At 39.6% G+C, this 20,127-nt stretch overlaps 1 protein-coding gene across 2 annotated transcripts in view; it reads right to left on the bottom strand.

The window, feature by feature from the left end:
- The window catches only part of LOC133563450 (USP6 N-terminal-like protein), a 59,320-nt gene that overhangs the window by 18,101 nt on the left and 21,092 nt on the right, over positions 1-20,127 (bottom strand). The window contains exons 3-10 of one of the 2 annotated variants that reach the window (XM_061917583.1): positions 10,616-10,696; positions 9,592-9,665; positions 9,279-9,364; positions 8,756-8,795; positions 8,577-8,657; positions 7,889-7,996; positions 7,705-7,814; positions 5,581-5,629 (exon numbers count right to left, since the gene is read on the bottom strand). In XM_061917583.1, the coding sequence (XP_061773567.1) occupies positions 5,581-5,629; positions 7,705-7,814; positions 7,889-7,996; positions 8,577-8,657; positions 8,756-8,795; positions 9,279-9,364; positions 9,592-9,657 (540 nt within the window). In that variant the 5' untranslated portion in view covers positions 9,658-9,665; positions 10,616-10,696. The remainder of the gene's footprint in view (positions 1-5,580; positions 5,630-7,704; positions 7,815-7,888; positions 7,997-8,576; positions 8,658-8,755; positions 8,796-9,278; positions 9,365-9,591; positions 9,666-10,615; positions 10,697-20,127) is intronic. The other variant, XM_061917584.1, reaches the window with a different exon arrangement.

Raw genomic sequence — 20,127 nt, 5'->3', positions numbered from 1 at the left:
CCGTGGGTGGTTGGATTGTTTCACTTGCGTTGAAGCACCCATCATCAAATATCTCACGAAGAACAAGAACAGACGCAATGCCGCTTCTGTTCTTTACAACTAAAAAAAACAACAATTGATGGGACACCCACAACTGAGACATAACTAAGGTGCTTTAGCGTTTGCTTGTAGCTCCACAAAACTATATATTGTACTCATGGCCTGATTCTCCCATTTGCACTTAAGTGTTTCTTTACGAGCTTGAAGTTACTTACATTCCTCTTCTTCGTATTCTCTCATCCAGCTTCCGGACATGCCCACACCGCGTAATTTAGGCACGAATGCTTCAGACGTGAAAGGAGGCGGGGTAATTACAAATGAGGCAGACTTTTTCTAGGTTTCTAGGTTGCGTAAAAATCATGGAACATTTAGTTTTACAAACACTTATGAACGTCATTGAAATTCATGAAAATGATAATACTTTAAATTTGAAAAGACCGCATCAATCCACGCAGTGCTTGTTGCGTGAACGTGTGTTGTCATGGTGATGTAGTGTGTATGCACGCTACAACAGCTTCTTTTTCCTGGCTGATGTAAATAATAATCTGGAGATGAAACTTTGTTTCACTTGTTATTATAACCACCCTGATGTTATTTGTGATGTTAACAGTGGTGTTTAATATAAAGTTTGTAAAGTAAGTACAAGCTTGTGAAGCCGTGATACATCAGTGGGACTTGACAGTTAGTGTGTGCGTGTTTCTGTGCGTGTTTTTGTGCTTACGTGACAGGTTGATATTAACTGTCAAAAACTACAATTGAATCAATTAATAGACGCTACTTTATGTATGTATTTGCTATTAAATAGTCATATAGGTATTTCAATGATAACTGTCCAGATGTGTTAACGTCTCTTACTACCAGAATGTTTAAACCCAGCAGATATATGTAATGTTCCCTTCAGCTCTGGTCACTCACCAGATAAGGATGTGAAATTTGATTTTTGATATGTAAGTTAATACAGAGTGGCATTGTACAGTGGGGCAAAAAAGTATTTAGTCAGCCACCGATTGTGCAAGTTCTCCATCCATCCATCCATCATCTTCCGCTTATCCGAGGTCGGGTCGCGGGGGCAACAGCCTAAGCAGGGAAACCCAGACTTCCCTCTCCCCAGCCACTTCGTCTAGCTCTTCCCGGGGGATCCCGAGGCGTTCCCAGGCCAGCCGGGAGACATAGTCTTCCCAACGTGTCCTGGGTCTTCCCCGTGGCCTCCTACCGGTTGGACGTGCTCTAAACACCTCCCTAGGGAGGCGTTCGGGTGGCATCCTGACCAGATGCCCGAACCACCTCATCTGGCTCCTCTCGATGTGAAGGAGCAGCGGCTTTACTTTGAGTTCCTCCCGGATGGCAGAGCTTCTCACCCTATCTCTAAGGGAGAGCCCCGCCACACGGCGGAGGAAACTCATTTCGGCCGCTTGTACCCGTGATCTTATCCTTTCGGTCATGACCCAAAGCTCATGACCATAGGTGAGGATGGGATCGTAGATCGACCGGTAAATTGAGAGCTTTGCCTTCCGGCTCAGCTCCTTCTTCACCACAACGGATCGGTACAACGTCCGCATTACTGAAGACGCCGCACCGATCCGCCTGTCGATCTCACAATCCACTCTTCCCTCACTCGTGAACAAGACTCCTAGGTACTTGAACTCCTCCACTTGGGGCAGGGTCTCCTCCCCAACCCGGAGATGGCATTCCCCCCTTTTCCGGGCGAGAACCATGGACTCGGACTTGGAGGTGCTGATTCTCATTCCGGTCGCTTCACACTCGGCTGCGAACCGATCCAGCGAGAGCTGAAGATCCCGGTCAGATGAAGCCATCAGGACCACATCATCTGCAAAAAGCAGAGACCTAATCCTGCGGTCACCAAACCGGAACTCCTCAACGCCTTGACTGCGCCTAGAAATTCTGTCCATAAAAGTTATGAACAGAATCGGTGACAAAGGACAGCCTTGGCGGAGTCCAACCCTCACTGGAAATGTGTTCGACTTACTGCCGGCAATGCGGACCAAGCTCTGGCACTGATCGTACAGGGAGCGGACCGCCACAATAACACAGTCCGATACCCCATACTCTCTGAGCACTCCCCACAGGACTTCCCGAGGGACACAGTCGAATGCCTTCTCCAAGTCCACAAAGCACATGTAGACTGGTTGGGCAAACTCCCATGCACCCTCAAGAACCCTGCCGAGAGTATAGAGCTGGTCCACAGTTCCACGACCAGGACAAAAACCACACTGTTCCTCCTGAATCCGAGGTTCGACTATCCGGCATAGCCTCCTCTCCAGTACACCTGAATAAACCTTACCGGGAAGGCTGAGGAGTGTGATCCCACGATAGTTGGAACACACCCTCCGGTCCCCCTTCTTAAAGAGAGGAACCACCACCCCGGTCTGCCAATCCAGAGGTACTCCCCCCGATGTCCACGCGATGCTGCAAAGTCTTGTCAACCAAGAGAGCCCCACAGCATCCAGAACCTTAAGGAACTCCGGGCGGATCTCCCATAGCAGGGGCTATAGAGGTCGGGTGCAATGTGAGCTGGGCGGCAGCCGAAGGCAGGGCACTTGGCGGTCCGATCCTCGGCTACAGAAGCTAGCTCTTGGGACGTGGAACGTCACCTCAATGGGGGGGAAAGAGCCTGAGCTAGTGCGCGAAGTCGAGAAATTCCGGCTGGATATAGTCGGACTCACTTCGACGTACAGCAAGGGCTCTGGAACCACTTCTCTCGAGAGGGATTGTACCCTCTTCCACTTTGGCGTTGCCGGCAGTGAGAGGCGACTGGCTGGGGTGGCAATTCTTGTTTCCCCCCGGCTCAAAGCCTGTACGTTGGAGTTCAACCCGGTGGACGAAAGGGTAGCCTCCCTCCGCCTTCGGGTGGGGGGACGGGTCCTGACTGTTGTTTGTGCTTATGCACCAAACAGCAGTTCAGAGTACCCACCCTTTTTGGGAACACTCGAGGGAGTACTGGAAGGTGCTCCCCCGGGTGATTCCCTTGTCCTACTGGGGGACTTCAACGCTCACGTTCGCAACGACAGTGAAACCTGGAGAGGCGTGATTGGGAAGAATGGCCGCCCGGATCTGAACCCGAGTGGTGTTTTGTTATTGGACTTTTGTGCTCGTCACAGTTTGTCCATAACAAACACCATGTTCAAACATAAGGGTATCCATATGTGCACTTGGCACCAGGACACCCTAGGCCGCAGTTCCATGATCGACTTTGTAGTTGTGTCATCGGATTTGCGGCCTTATGTTTTGGACACTCGGGTGAAGAGAGGGGCGGAGCTTTCTACCGATCACCACCTGGTGGTGAGTTGGCTGCGATGGTGGGGGAGGATGCCGGACAGACCTGGGAGGCCCAAACGCATTGTGAGGGTCTGCTGGGAACGTCTGGCAGAGTCTCCTGTCAAAGTTTCAATTCCCACCTCCGGAAGAACTTTGAACATGTCACGAGGGAGGTGCTGGACATTGAGTCCGAGTGGACCATGTTCCGCACCTCTATTGTCGAGGCGGCTGATCGGAGCTGTGGCCGCAAGGTAGTTGGTGCCTGTCGGGGCGGCAATCCTAAAACCCCTTGGTGGACACCAGCGGTGAGGGATGCCGTCAAGCTGAAGAAGGAGTCCTATCGGGTCCTTTTGGCTCATAGGACTCCGGAGGCAGTGGACAGGCCAAGCGGTGTGCAGCTTCAGCGGTCGCGGAGGCAAAAACTCGGACATGGGAGGAGTTCGGGGAAGCCATGGAAAACGACTTCCGGACGGCTTCGAAGCGATTCTGGACCACCGTCCGCCGCCTCAGGAAGGGGAAGCAGTGCACTATCAACACCGTGTATGGTGCGGGTGGTGTTCTGCTGACCTCAACTGCGGATGTTGTGGATAGGTGGAAGGAATACTTCGAAGACCTCCTCAATCCCACCAACACGTCTTCCTATGAGGAAGCGTGCCTGGGGAATCTGTGGTGGACTCACCTATTTCTGGGGCTGAGGTCGCTGAGGTAGTTAAAAAGCTCCTCGGTGGCACTTAAAATGATGACAGAGGTCTATAATTTTCATTATAGGTACACTTCAACTGTGAGAGACAGAATCTGGAAAAAAAATCCAGGAACTCACATTGTAGGAATTTTAAATAATTTATATGTAAATTATGGTGGAAAATAAGTATTTGGTCAATCATTCAAAGCTCTCACTGATGGAAGGAGGTTTTGGCTCAAAATCTCACGATACATGGCCCCATTCATTCTTTCCTCAACATGGATCAATCGTCCTGTCCCCTTAGCAGAAAAACAGCCCCAAAGCTTGATGTTTCCACCCCCATGCTTCACAGTAGGTGTGGTGTTCTTGGGATGCAACTCAGTATTCTTCTTCCTCCAAACACGACGAGTTGAGTTTATACCAAAATGGATACATGGATGATACAGCAGAGGATTGGGAGAATGTCATGTGGTTAGATGAAACCAAAATAGAACTTTTTGGTATTAACTCAACTCGTCGTGTTTGGAGGAAGAAAAATACTGAGTTGCATCCCAAGAACACCAAACCTACTGTGAAGCATGAGCGTGGAAACATCATGCTTTGGGGCTGTTTTTCTGCTAAGGGGACAGGACGATTGATCCGTGTTAAGAAAAGAATGAATGGGGCCATGTATCGTGAGATTTTGAGCCAAAACCTCCTTCCATCAGTGAGAGCTTTGAATGGTTGACCAAATACTTTTTTTAGCACCATAATTTACAATTAATTTCTTTAAAATTCCTACAATGTGAATTCCTGGATTTTTTTTTCACATTCTGTCTCTCACAGTTGAAGTGTACCTATGATGAAAATTACAGACCTGTCATCATTTTAAGTGGGAGAACTTGCACAATCGGTGGCTGTCTAAATACTTTTTTGCCCCACTGTATATATTTTATCCTCAAACCAATAGATGTTTCCAGGTTTCTTATTTGAAGTGATCAGAATAGATTTGATAGTTTTCTAAAAGTTTATTTTATTTTATTATGTGTTGTGACAACTGAATACAAACTTCCCATGCCACATCCTATTCCACCTTCAAGTGAAGTGAAGTGAATTATATTTATATAGCGCTTTTTCTCTAGTGACTCAAAGCACTTTACATAGTGAAACCCAATATCTAAGTTACATCCAAACCAGTGTGGGTGGCACTGGGAGCAGGTGGGTAAAGTGTCTTGCCCAAGGACACAACGGCAGTGACTAGGTTGGCAGAAGCGGGAATCGAACCTGCAACCCTCAAGTTGCTAGCACGGCCACTCTACCAACCGAGCTAAACCGCCTCAAAAGGTGCTGGACTTATTCCAGCCTCATAGGCGCGCAAGAACACAAGTACTTAAATCGACGGTAGACTATGCAGAAGGCCGGATTTGACAGAAAACTGGTCTGACATTACCCAAAGTGCACATCTTTAATAATGGCACGCACTCACAGACTTAAGTCAAGGGTGAAAATGCCGGGCAGACAGAATCTGCACAGTTGTGAAATTTTTTCACTTAAAATGAAAGAATAGTGCCCTTAGTGTCTTTTAACACAGCCACATCACTTACCGTGTTGTAGACAGAGTAAGCTGCTAGTACATGAAACAGTGCCTGTTGCCTGCAGAGGGAAGAAGAAACCAAAGGAGAATATAATTGGTTTGCAACACTTAGAGCAGATGAAAAAGTCAAGGTAAAGTCAAGTCTATTAGATTCATCTTAAAAGAACATAACCCTGAATTAACCCCATCAGTCGGCACAAATCCTATTAAAATAGTGGCGAATATCACTTTAGAGAGGCTAACAATCCCTTGGCTGCATCCTCACGGAAGTGTTTCTGGAAGTCCTTAAATAGTTAGAATTTTGGCAAATGCGTAATATCACAAGATGTTGGAAGTCCTCGAATGGTCAGAATTTTGGCAAATGCGTAATATCACAAGATGTGTTAAAATATGATTTCATTGTTTTAAAAGTCAAGTGTGCACTATGGTTTATTGTCTGATAGGACTTTTCTGTGTTTTTTCATTTCCTTATTCAGACCTTCACCAAAAAAAACACGGAGGGGACTTTTAGCATTTATACTGTACCGTAATGGCCTTCACTTCGACTACTTATTTCTGTTTATTACAATGGTAAATCATGTTAGAATCACATGTATTAGCCATTTTATTTAAATATTCAAACGCAATCACCATGTAACCCCCAAGTTGTGTGCTACTGTGCAACCATTTAATGCATGTGTTGATGAGGCCATTGTGCTAACAAATACAATGTGGACTACAAAAGGTGAATATACACGTTTTACAGACATTGACTGAGACAGGAAAGGAGCTTTAAATAGCAGTTGCTGCCGATGTGTGAGTGGGACAGTTGTTGATTTGTAGGGAGTGAGTGGTCAACCAAGCCGGATGGAGCTATGTTTTGGTCTGTTTGGACTCACCCTAGCATAGAACGGAGTTGGATAAACAGAACGCCCTAACACCTATAACCATAAACCCCAAACAAACGGTCTAATACGTTATTTCAGAGTTTTTTTCTATGCATTAAGATTGATACAGTATATTATCAAGGATTATTAATGTCTCATTGTAGGTCTGATTGTCCTGTGTGAGCAGTTGATGTCAGTGCACATTTGTGAAAAATGCCACTTCCTGTGAGGCTACGTGCACTGACAGGAAGGCTAATAAAATAGAGAGGGGAGGAAACTACACTATAGTCTGTGTGCTTGTGTAGAGCGGTGCCTCAAGCCAAAGGTTATATACCCTATCAGAGACATCATGAACAAATCTGCCAATGAAAAGGGGAACAAAAAGAGTAACCAAACTCTACATAGTTATTAGCTGTGTCATTTTAAATTACAAAAGAAACTTACATTAGCAGCATGTTAAGGGGGCTAAAAAATAAACTCTGGATTAATTTCATCGGGTTGTTGTATGTGTTATAATTGAATACAAAACAAAATGTACAGATACCCTTTTCTATGTTTTAATTGCAACTCAAATATGTTTTCCCCCTAAGTGTTGTCTTAATGGTTTTATAATTCAACTGTAGCACAGTTTAACTGTGGTGAGAAAGCGTTCCAACTTTGATCTGATTCAACAAACACATTTCTACCTTGCATAAGGATGTCCAATGTGCAGCCCAGCTGCAACTTGCTTTTTACTGGCCCTATTCTAAAAATAGAATGAAATAATATTGAGGTATATTATTATATATTTCACTCATTTGATTTGCTACCTACAGTGTAACAAAGATAGCATTTGGATGTTTTGTTTAGATAGCTTTGGAGTTGACCTACATTGGACTGGTTCTAGCATCTTTAATGCACATAATGTATCAAGATGGCCCCCAAGCTTCCTTCAATTGTTGATTTCGAGTAAACAGATGGTACTGTTAACTTACTTCACAACTCTTTGGTTAACACGTTAACTGGTATTATGTCTTTATTGTGGTTTCAAAAGTTTCAAATTGTCACCTAACATAGGACTCGTTTTGCAATTGTTATTCATTTTCAAACCTTCCTGTTTACGCACCCTGACGAATAAGACCTCATATGGTTTGAGATAGTTTGGGTCACTTTTTTTTTTACCATGTTTTGAAAAAAAAGAAGAAAAAACAAAAACACCAATTTCATAACCCTTATTCTCACTGTTGAAATACAATATGTTCTTTGCAGCCTTTCAGAGAGGTACTCACATGACTCCAAAGCGGTCCTTGAACATGATGTGGTTCCTGAAGGTTCTATTGACATCTAAGTCAATCTGTTTGATCTCCGTGGAGAAGTTACGAGCCTGCAGCTTCATTCTCTGAAGAAAAACGCAACACACCCAAATGTCAGGGGATGGTGGGAGATGATATGTAGAAGACTTGTGATTGATACCTCATATTTTCCTTCATTATCTTGTTTAACCTTTTCTATGTCCAAAAGTAATGCCCAAGCCTGGCCTCTGAGCTGGAGGGGGATGCCTTTGTACACACGCTTCACTAACTGAAACACATCACACAAGGACAATACAAGTACATACATAATTGCATGGCCATTCTACTGAAACACATAGCTTCAATATCATCATCTGTCCAAGACAGCTACATTAACAGTGTTAAACAAGGCATCAGTTCATAATCTACTGTATTGTAACGGATGGGTTTGGTCGGTTTGAGATCCGTTGGCTGCAAACACACTATACTGTATATGCACACCATATTGTATATGTACCTTAGGAGGAGCTGCTCCAATTTTGTTGTGCTCTGAACCTGTTCATTGCAATAATGACAATAAAACTCTATTCTATACATTATATACACTGGATTATTTATTAGACTAGCTTCTGTACTTCAGTCAGCCTGAAGTATGTTTTTTTTATCAAATTTTGTTTGCATTGTTTAAACCAATTAAATACTAGAGTAATTGGCAAAATGGCAGACTGAAGATATCAATCAATCAATCAATGTTTACTTATATAGCCCTAAATCACGAGTGACGGCTCAGATCCCTCATCAGGGCAAAAAAACCTCAACCCAATAGGATGACAATGAGGGTAGTTTTCTAGACTGAGGGAATCACAAACCTTCTCACTGTTCCTATACTTGCTCCAGTTCTTCACCATCTTAAGCCACTTGTCCACACGCTCAAGTTCCTGCTGCTTTTGCTGGGGAAGAAAAAATGGAGCATGTTTGGTGTTCAGTGCCTAAGTAATGTAGGCCATTTAAATAAAAGATATTAGGTCAGCTGTAAATGAACACATACCTTTTCTTCAAGCACACTAGGTGTAGGTAGCTCTTTCTCACTAAAAACAGAGGAACAAAGGACATTTAGAAAAAGGGATCACATAAAATAATCTAAAAATGAAAAACTTGTGCTTCTTAAAAAGTGGAAGCTTGTGGAGCGTGACAGGCAGGAGGATTTATTCATGCATGAATGATAGATACACAAGCCTTCAGCTAGGTGGTAACAGTGCTTGAATTAATCAACTAAGAAATATGACGACAGACAGTATACAAAGCCCTCGGGCTCACCTTGGGTTTTAAGCTTTTTATTTTAAGTGTTAATTTGACACATACAGATAATAAAAAAAACATAACATTAGCTTCTCAATAGTAAAAAAAAATTGTAAAACAAGTACGTTCCCTGGGGAGGCCATGACAGAGAAGAGACGAACAATAGAAAAAGGCTTGGAGGTGATCGGATAAAAAAAATGAAAATATTTAACTGTGATTACATCATTGAAATGCTTGAGAAAAAATGTTGCCCATAAAGTAGGATAACTTACTGAAGGAAGCCGAAGCGGTCCGTGACCTTATAGATGCTGAAGTCAGCATCCTCCCAGGGGTCAATACTGACACCCTCTTGCCGGCCCTGGAACAAAAAAACATAAATCAGACAAGAAAAAGTGTGTTAAAATATAGTCAGCGCAAGAGTAAACAGACATATTATGTTAAATGAAATTCAACAAAACCTTCAGAACACTGAGTATACACTTGAGTGTAATGATTCTAGTGTGGATCCTGCAGACTACTTAAACAAAATACCTTTTTATCAACATGTCATTGCTTGGTTAACAGAAATGGCTGTTCGGTTCTCACCTTGTCATATTTGGAAAGGATTTCAGCACGTTCTTCTGCTATCAATGTGTCTATGTCCTTCTTCATGTCAAAATCTGAAATGTAATAAAATAATAGGTTTACATCACTTTTTATCATTTGAACCTGGCTTTCAGGTTGCCTGATGCATCCTCAATTCTTATGTGACCATGAGCAAAATACTGAACCCCCCAGTTGCCCCTGATATTGCGTCATCAGTAGGCAAATGAGGTAACAGTGTCAAAGCACTTTAAGTATCTTGAATGTAGAAAATTGCTATACAAGTGAATGGCAATTTACTGTTTTCTATGATCAATTGTTACTTGTTATATTACACTAAATTCAGTGTGACTGACCCAGTGAACTTACTTACATTATAACATTTGCAATATGAAGAAAACAAACACCACGTGTACAAACAATCATTCACAGAACAAAAGCAAAATAGTGACAATGTTAATGCAGCAAAGTAAATGATTATGCATTTTAGACTAACATATCAACTTTATGCAAGAGCATAAAAATAACAACTTAAACAGTTCATACGTGCAGGTGCTTATAATACTTAGTGTCTCTCGTGTGTAAAATTAGGGTAACACTGGCAGTAAACACTCTTCCTCTGCCAAATGCCACAATTGTAGTACAATGAGGAAGACTTTCACTGATTTAGGGATGTATGCACCTTCAGCAGCCAACTAAGGCCTAAACCAATACATGTGGCATGTTTTGCACAAACTGGTTACTATGCACCTGTCTTTCACACAAAGACAATTTAAAATGAGCTATCTTTATCAGTGGTTCATTTACTTAGGCAGTTGCACTAAACATTATTCATCCCATATTGTAAATGACACTTGTTTTCAAAGCAGTCAAACTTTCAACAGATGGCCAATCAAAAAACAATTAGTACCCGAAACTTTTGGTGTTGAGCTATTCATATTTTGTTTTGATGCTTTATTGCAAACAACTGCAAGTCTATCAACTTTCCAAACAGAATTTGCAATGATGGTGGAATGGGTAACGGTACCTGCAATCTAGAGTAAAGCCTTGAGACTCCATTTTGTCATTGACTTCACTGCTGCCCTCTGCCAAAGACAACTCTCTGAGACTGAAACAAACGTCAATGGAAAAACCACCTCATTATTAAAGAGTACAATATATATACAGAGGTACCTCAGTTTTCCTAAGCTAAAGTTGTATGATTTGGTGTTCCTTCGCCAAAATGTTTCATATAGTGTCTTGTTCATCCTACAGCCAAACATTGTGCACAATAAATTAATCCGTCTGCCCTTATATCAGTATGAGGAATCTGGTGCCCAAACAAAGAATCCCACCATTAATGCCTTATTGAGTACAACTGCAAAATAGACCACCACTGGCTAAGAGAAAGCTGCGAGTGAAAGCACTTTGATAATGAAGTTGAAAAACACTATAAAATTCAAGAAAGAACTCGTAGCAAAGTATAAAGGTAGTGTTTGTGCGGCCATGCCCTCCCATCATCCCTCTTTCACACTTTGCCAACAAGTCTTCAAATAAGGTAAAAGCGATGTAAAATGTTCATTCATCCATTTCATTTCTTATTTAAAAACATATCCCATTGTTTTGTGGATGTAAAACTAGATTGTCTATAAAATGTGTTTTGTGTTAATATCAGGGCTTTCAAATAATTTTGTAATTTGTATTAATCATTAATTAATTAGTCAATTAATTGAAAGTAGCTTAAGAAAAGACCCCAATATTTATTCATCAATGTTATTTAGTTGTCAGAATGTCATTCATAAATATTTTCAAACTTTTTACTTGAATGTGAGTCATTTATTTGCACAAAACTCGGTAACAGTTTTATTTAAAGTTCTTTCAGGCTGTATTTTGGAGTTAAATGTGCACTACGAGTGTTCTCACTCATTTTTGAACTGACATATGCATTGATGCGATCACTGACCTTAAAGCGGTTAAGATAAAAATAAATTGCATGATTAATCTACGTGTGTTCATTATTAATGCGATCATATTTGTGATTAAACACATGAGATAACGACGTGTACATTTTAACAGCCTGAGTTAATATTTTTGTGTGTTATTTCCTATGGGAAAAATTGCTTCGTACCAATAAGGTACCTCTGTGTCCATAAAATTGAACATAAGTCTAAGTTCTGAGTGGTGTCAGTTGTGCTGGCCAGCTGATCGTCTTTTCCGACAGATGGTCAGTGAAACAACACCACTCAACAAATGGATTCTGCTGTTCTATGCTTTCCTTCAAACAACTCTTGCTTTCTTGGCCAAGCTACAGTATTTTCTGTTTTTTCTTGTGTCATCAACATTATTCAGTAAGGAGCTGAGTAAGCATTACACTTAGTGGTCCCATCACCCTGCATTCACTGTATACTGTATCCATACCATTGCACTTTGTAGAGAAGCATGCATTGACTTCAAGCTTTAAGGTCTGTAACATGCTAAATATTAGTGCTACCTTCAAATTTGAATGCCCTGAGGTGATATGAATATACTAAGTCATAAACAGACCAACATTAGAGGGCAAATGATGATAATCTCACACAAAAACTATGAGGTTCAACTTTCATAATGCAGGATGTGAGCATATCACTAGAGACATCTCCAACTTCAGTGTACCTCACCACAGCTCAATTCAGCCAGGATACACTTATTAATTCTGCACATTCTGTTGTACTTTGGCCCTTTAGAGGCTTTCTAACAAGGATTATTTCAAAAGAAGGTCCAATTAGACCTATCAGAAGAACAAGAATGTGTATACTAAGTAAGGACAAGTCGCATTTGTTAATTTATGTTATATACTGTAAGTCTACATCTCATGATATAAATAAAGCTTGGACTACATTGTGTTCCAAAGGAATTCTGCTACTTGTCACTGATTTTATTATGGGCGGTTTCTCCAAATTTTGCTTAAAGTACCAGTGGAATGGAAAAACTAGTTGCCTCAATATTGAGGCTTTTGTCATACATGGCCGATAACAAATTTTGCTTGACAATATATTGACCTACAAATTACTGCCGATAAAAAATATCACTAATTTTTTAATGAGGCCAAATTCACCATTGATGTAATGATAGTACAGAATAACAATGCATGTATCCTTTCACATGCAATAAACTTGTATTTTTGGTATACTTTTACGTAGTAATTGGAATGAAAAAATGTAAATCTCCAAGTTAAATTAAACAAAAAACAACAAAATATACTTTCTTAGCAAAATTTTGCACTTAAATAAAAATTACAACCAAAAGAAATCAAATAGGTTTAGGGGGTCGGGAAAATATACAAAAGCAAAACAATAAATGACTAAAAAACATATTTAAAAAAAAAAGTTGCACTTCAATATTGAACATGTAGGCAAAGGTAGAGTTGTACATTACTTAATTGACAATCAATTTAGGACACTTTTAAGCAAAAGGGCAGAGTAACAATATAAACACTACAGTATAAGCAGTTGTGTTACCAGGTCATATGCAAAAATAAAGAACTTAAGTCTGGCAGGCTCAGAGTGAGGAACACCAACATGGCATGACAACATGACAAATGTCTGTCAAACGTTTGCAGCACTTTTAGAAATGCTAGTTTCCTAACAGTATGAAATGGAAGCATGTTTTTGGTAATGTATTTAACTACATTTTCCATGAGCGCGCACTATTTTGTACTGTTTTGTTTACACTGACCCGGCTATTTCACATCAAGTAGGAGTGTAGGTTATTTGAATTCGCACATATTTGGCAATCTAGCTCCTGGGTGTTGATAGGCTCTTCTTGTTTCAAAGGTTTGAACTGAAATATTCCCACACTAGTGCGATGGCATTTGGTTTTGGTATTTTTTTTGCCCATGTTAGCTGTTTCATGGGGACGGCGTGGCTTGGTTGGTAGAGCGGCCGTGCCAGCACAAATGTGCATAGCTGCTGAAAGCAACAAAACACATAACTGCTCTTGAAGCATGCACATGACGATTTATCGACGCTGAAAAACTTACAGACTTCGTTTTCATTTATCGTCGGCCAATTGACTTATCAAATCTTGACCCAGTCCTATATCTGATTGATAACACCAAAAGACTTAAAGTTTGCAAGTTAAAAGATTGATCAAACTAATATCAATCTCACTGAGATTCCCGAGCCATTTTGAAAGATAATGGGCAAGCCAGTCACGTTATCTATGACGTAGATGTGGAAACCCCAGATCTCTTCCCCACCAACAACAATGCAAGTCATGCAAACTTTGTGAGAGACAACCACGATTACTTTGGGACAAATAATTACCTAGAACCTTGTATTTTTTTAGCCTGAATATAACGAGGATGAGTTACAAGCTTTAGAAGCAGTGTGCTAAACAGATCCAGCTTTAGTGAAACACTATAGCATCATGTAGCAGTATTGCTAAGTCATAAACAAGAAAAAACAAACATAATAAAAATATTGCTTATTGTACAATGTTGACTCTCACTGTGATGACAACTGATAGGATGTTCGTACCTTCCCTTTTAGATCAAGAATCCATTACAATCCACACAAAGTGTAAACAGGAAAAGTTGCTGACTGCAAACACCGTCTTCGGTTGGCAAGTCTTTCTCTCCATCTCTGGGTATATATTGAATGTCACAGATGAACAACTTCCAGACTCATGGCTAAGTTATCCTATTATCCAGATGAGAGGCATGATTTACAATCTAGAATAACTTTAACAGCAGCAGCAGCAGCGGTTTAATGCTGCAGCGCTTATAATAATAATATCGCTAATATTTGGTTAATATTCAGGTCACGATATGTAAGTTGATGGTTATTTAGAGGACCTTGTGGGCTAAATAGAGAGCCTCTATTGACTTAATTCTTAGTTGACGGTTTTTATTTATTTATTTACAACTTAGAATGCATTAAAAAAAGAAAACATGTGTTCCTGTCTTATATAGGGCTTGTGAATGATAGACAGCACACCTCCTTCTAATTTTTGAATATTTCCAGTAGGACTGATCTGATACTAAGGTTAGAGTGCAGAAGAGTTTCCATCGTGACGTCATCCGGCCCCGAATCTACAGAAATTGCCGAAGACATTTTAAATGGAATATTCAAAATGGCCGTCGGAAATTGTGGCATTTTGTGATGTTCAGACAGTATTTTTACTGACTTTGCGGATTGGAAATACAATTCAAAATGGTTAAATGGATGCCATGAAACACAATTAAGCACATAAAATAAACAGTTTTTTCCATTCTACTGGTACTTCAAGTGATCATTTAATTCTAAACAAGTCTTTTACTTCTTAAAATGAAAGCTATCTGCTATTTTGTTTTCTGGTTCTCACAGATGACATATTGACACCTTAGTGACACAAACCTAACAAGACCGAAGGTTGTTTTTCATTTGAGCCAAACAAGATGTTTCATCACTACTCTGTACATTTATCTGTGAGGGCTGTTTAGTTTCACCGCATAGGTTCAGGCTGCTTACTTCCTGTGTTGATTCTTCTGACTACGGATAGTATTGTGTAGGGGGTCAGGAAGAAACGGAAACCAGCCACTGCCACTCCTTCAACAACAGGTTCAACTAGAACTGTGAAGAAAGTGAAACAAAATCTTCACTGAATACTATCTGGGATTATCACTTAAAAGTTATTTTGTTTCAGGCTCCTGTGCAAATCATGAAATTACAAGTATGTTAGATACGGCTTTAAATAGAGGGAGGTTGATAATTATTTTTTTTAAACGTTGTGTTGTACAGGATGAAGCCATAGAAAACAGAGGCACTACGCACGGCAGACGGTCAGACAAAACATCTGTACATATTCTACTAAAATAAATAAGAAGTTCATCTTTCATTACAAAACTGAAGGTAGACAGAGTTGAGGAGGAAGTGGTTAGGTGGGCTTGTTTCACTGAAAGTACTGCAACGACTGTCCTGTGTGACTACATTGTAATAACCTGGTTGCCTAAAACTCATAAGACTTTGAGACAGAGGCCTGAGTGACATCATGTCCTGTTATGACATAAAGCACTAACAAGTAATCTGAATGCTCGCTAACTCATCACATAATTTTAAAACAAAAAGTATGTCGTATGCATTTTTCTGGGTTATCAACAAAACTGACGACCTCTACTTTTTGACTCTGCCAACAAGTATTTGTTAGTTAGTTTGCAGAATAGTGCATTGACTTTGAAAGACTCCTTAAATATTTTTAAGATATTGAAAAAGTTATTGCTCTAGTTTCCTCGCCAGTGTTGTATCGAGCAGAACAATGGTTGGTAAGATGTGCCCTAGCAAAGGTCTCTAGTTGTAGCTCAACTATAAAATGAAAAATCCACAATCAATTCTACACAATCAACACAATTCAGAATAACCAATTATTCCATTAAATAAACCAACCCCTAGCAGGGCTACTAATACATTGGAAAACAAACATTTACTTTTCTATGAGAAGGCTTGTTTTTGGGTCATGTAAAAAATTTAAAAAATCGAATAAAGTCAATTAAAAAAAAAGGAAACACTAAACTGTGCAGTCAATGTGCTCCATGTTAGTTTGTGAAAACAAAAATGTAAATAGACAAATCCAAAGTATAAGCAATCATTGCAGCTCTCTACATGTCCTTTATCCCCGATTATCTCTTTTTGAGTCTTTAATCAAACTTGAGCACATGCAGGATTTTACAACAGAGGATTACATTAGAGTAAATGAAAAGCTTGGATTAAGACTTGCCGCCCTAAACTAAGAGAAGAAGACCTGGGAAGACCTTTTTGCCATGGTTAGTCAATGATTAGTCAATCCATCATCCAAACACAACAGCAAGCCTTTAACCATATGCATGTGCAGGCTTGCTCGGCTTGAGTCAGCGCATAAGCTCAAGCTCAAAAAAGGATTTGTATATCTACTCTCAACAGGGTAACTTATTTAAAGGTTGGTTTTTTAGGTTATTTCCATAAATTCACATCATTCTTTACAAAACAAGTTAGTAATTAAAAAAGCCACATTGGGCGTAAAGGACAGAAAGAAGGAATCATCCCCATCTGGTGAAATATAGTTTTTGTCTTGATGGTATTATAAGTTGTCTTCATTGTATAAACCAAATGTCAAATCTGCTCTGGTGCTGTCTAAAGTCAAACTTTTTACACACCAGGGTTTCGCCTTGATTGCCAACATGTCTTTCTTTGCGGGGGCGTGGCTAAGGACATTTCTAGGGGCGGGGTGAATACGACTTCATATCATATATTTTATCATATGTTCTCAAAATACAAATACATATGGTTTAACAGCAACAAAATAAAGTTTCCTATATTTTCAGGGCATTCAATCGATTACAACAGGACTGTTCAATTTGTCTTCAAATATGTTTTGCCTCAGATCCAAGTAGGCTTCATCAGTTTATGCTCATAGACGGAGATTGTTCAGATCTACAATAGTCTTAAGACTTCAACTGGTTAGCTAAGACTGTCTTAGAGTTAGAATAGTCTTAGACTTAGATTGGTGAGATCCAGTCTTAAATTAGAAAAATACAAATTTTTGAGCATTAACTGTTGAAGCTAATTGGATGAGAGGCAAAATATCTCAGAAAAAAACTAAACGTCCTGTTGCAATCGATTGAATACAATACATTACTTTTCACTTCGTCAACCAATCTTTCTGTGAGTGACAGGTTATAAGTACACTGAAGAAGTATTTTTGATCATCTATCTTTTTTGGGAATAATGTTTGTTTTTTCATTGAAAATAGTAGCCACACAGACACTGTATGACCCACGGGTGAACCAACCATCCAGAGGGTGAGAGTGGAAAAAGAACCACGCTCAGAATAGCTTGTGGTCCCAAAAGGAGCAAGAGCCTATCACTGCTCTTCCTTATCATTTTTCCAAAACTGATAACACAGCCGCACAGATTAAACAACATCAACCTAAACCTACCCAACAATTTTCACATGTTTAGGTTTATATGGTGAGATTGAGGGAAGGGCCTCTTGAATGTGTCTTACCTCAGGCCAGCAGAACACCCTGTGGTCCTTGCTTCCCTATCATTACCTTGGGGAAGGGGGTGGTCCTGTCTAAATATAACAATGACCACACTATGTTTTAGACACTGGTCAGCCAGTTGTTTCCCAGACTAGAAGAATATTTTGGAAGGGTGGTATGAGAAGGGCAGCGATGTCAAGGGAATGGTATTCTTAAAACATAAAACCTTAAGTTCATACTTAGGTAGCCACAGTCTCATAAATGAACCATCTTGCTGGTCATGATGTAGTCATGATAAAAGCGGTGAAAAAAAGCTACCGTAAAGAGTTTTAATGACTAGTGTGATTATATAGATGAGGAGCAACTGTCTTTAAAAATAACCTCGCAAAGGGGCCAAACCTCTTAAAAGCAATAAGCCCAAAGCTAAATTTTATATAATTCTCACTGTTGGTATATCAGTAGAATGCAGCGCACAACACTGGATTGTCTTACAATGCCAAACAGACTAAATAATTCAAAGGGCTCAGGGACCACTTTCAAGACACTGAATGTGTTACCTAGTTAGAATGAATTCAACCACTTCCACAGTCAGCTGGTCTGAAGCTTTTGTGGGTACTTACGCTGCACACTGCTGTGGTATGTTTTGGTCTCATGTTCAGTGATGTTTGCAAGCACAGAAAGAGGATTATGATACAGTACATGAGAAGGGACATTACTCAGCTGGAAGGAAATGCCGTTTCAAAATAATTGTAAACATGAAGTATTTTTGGACCGGAAATCAGTTTAAAATTAATCTTTAAAAACACACAGTACAATGAAAATCAATTAAAATTCCCAAAACAAACTTATTTATAGCCTTATAACACCAAAATATAAACATATCTTCGCTTGTACAACTTCACAGGAGAGAAACAGTTTGATGTTCAAGTGAAATGGCATCATCACTTGCTGAGGAAAATTGTACCCAATTAAAATGGCAGCATGCCCAGAGCAGAGCTTGTTCATTATTATGTGACACAAGCAGCACTAAAAATAGATATATTGTTCATTACACTAATTAAATTTCATTTTAAACATAGGATTGCATTTTATTCTTATGCTGACCAATTAATCATCTGTGTAACAATTTTAGTATTTGCACTTCACATTACAGATAAATGTGAAATTTTTGGAGAATAAAAGTTTTTTGCATAATTTTGATGCAAAAACATTTAGTTAATGAGCAGGATTAAGTAACAATATATAATCTTAAGATCGTTTGTGTCTAATATTGCTGTGGCTGTTTTTATCTTAACTACTCTTTGTTAAAAATAATTGTTGTAATATTTTTGATCCTGAGCACTAAAAATTATATGCTAAATATTATCAACAACTTCAGAGGCCTTTTATGCAGACCATATTTACAGGATACACATTCTCAAAATCTGTATCCGTGGTAATGCAGTGATAACATGTCAAATGAATATTGTGGCCTTATGAGTTGGGTTCCTTACATATGCAATTTTGATTTTTTTAGACACGGATCATAATTGCTCTTTGCACATAAGATTACGATTAAATGCATTCCTAATTTCTCTAGCCCAACTATTAGAGCATCCAATAGACTATATATAACACATTCTCTTCTGTGTAAAAGTGTTTTCAACACAACGAAACCTCAAAATTCTAACACTATAAAGCTTGCAAAATTTTGTATATTTGGGGGTAAAATACATCTGTAATTTCACCTGTAAACTCAGAGATCGAACCACCGTAACAAAAAAAAACGTAGGGAGTGACATCAACATTAGTTGCAAGACTTCATTTAAGAGACTATGTTTTGTTTTTTTAATTAAAATTCCAGTTAAGTAAGTAAAAGAGGGATGATATGCATGGGATGCGACATAGTCATATCACAGTGACAAAAGTTATACATGCATCTCTGTCAAAGTCTAACTTTACACCGTGTGCATCTTCAAACCTCTATTTGGACATCTTTGTGTGGAGTTTGCATGATCTCCCCGTACGTGTGTGTGTTCATTGGAGACTCTAAATTGTCTGTAGGTATGAATGCGAGTGGGAATTGTCTATATGTGACCTGCGATTGGCCCTGCTTATTTTTGTTAGCCTTTCAATGAGCGTGTCGATAATATGTTAGCATTTGTAGGCAAAAATATTTTGGAATTTTGCCTATCGTTTACAACCCTTATGAGAGACAAGAAGACCAAATTTGTATATATTTTCATGTTTTTGCGATCTTATTTGTAATAATTGGCACGTTCTCTGTGGCCAGCAAAGCAGCTAATGGAATCAATCCATTCATCATTTAAATCACTTTGAAAATGCATCCAAAAAGCGCCAACATTACTTCATTTACTTTCTGTAACCTGCAAAAAAAATAAAATAGGCGGTAGCGTATTAGTATTGTAAAAGCGAACACTGAGGAACTATTTTTCTAGCGTAGTTAGACATCGCTTTGCGACGGCATGCTACAGAATTAGCCGTAGGATAGATTTTGTGTCAGCACCTAAATGGCTTCTGAGTTTGTAATGCACAACACAATGAGATAGGACACCAGTCTGTACTGTAAGTATTAGCCCACATTC

This window comes from Nerophis ophidion, linkage group LG12, assembly GCF_033978795.1.
Source record: "Nerophis ophidion isolate RoL-2023_Sa linkage group LG12, RoL_Noph_v1.0, whole genome shotgun sequence".
NCBI lineage: Eukaryota > Metazoa > Chordata > Actinopteri > Syngnathiformes > Syngnathidae > Nerophis > Nerophis ophidion.
This window is presented reverse-complemented; position numbering and strand designations above follow the sequence as displayed.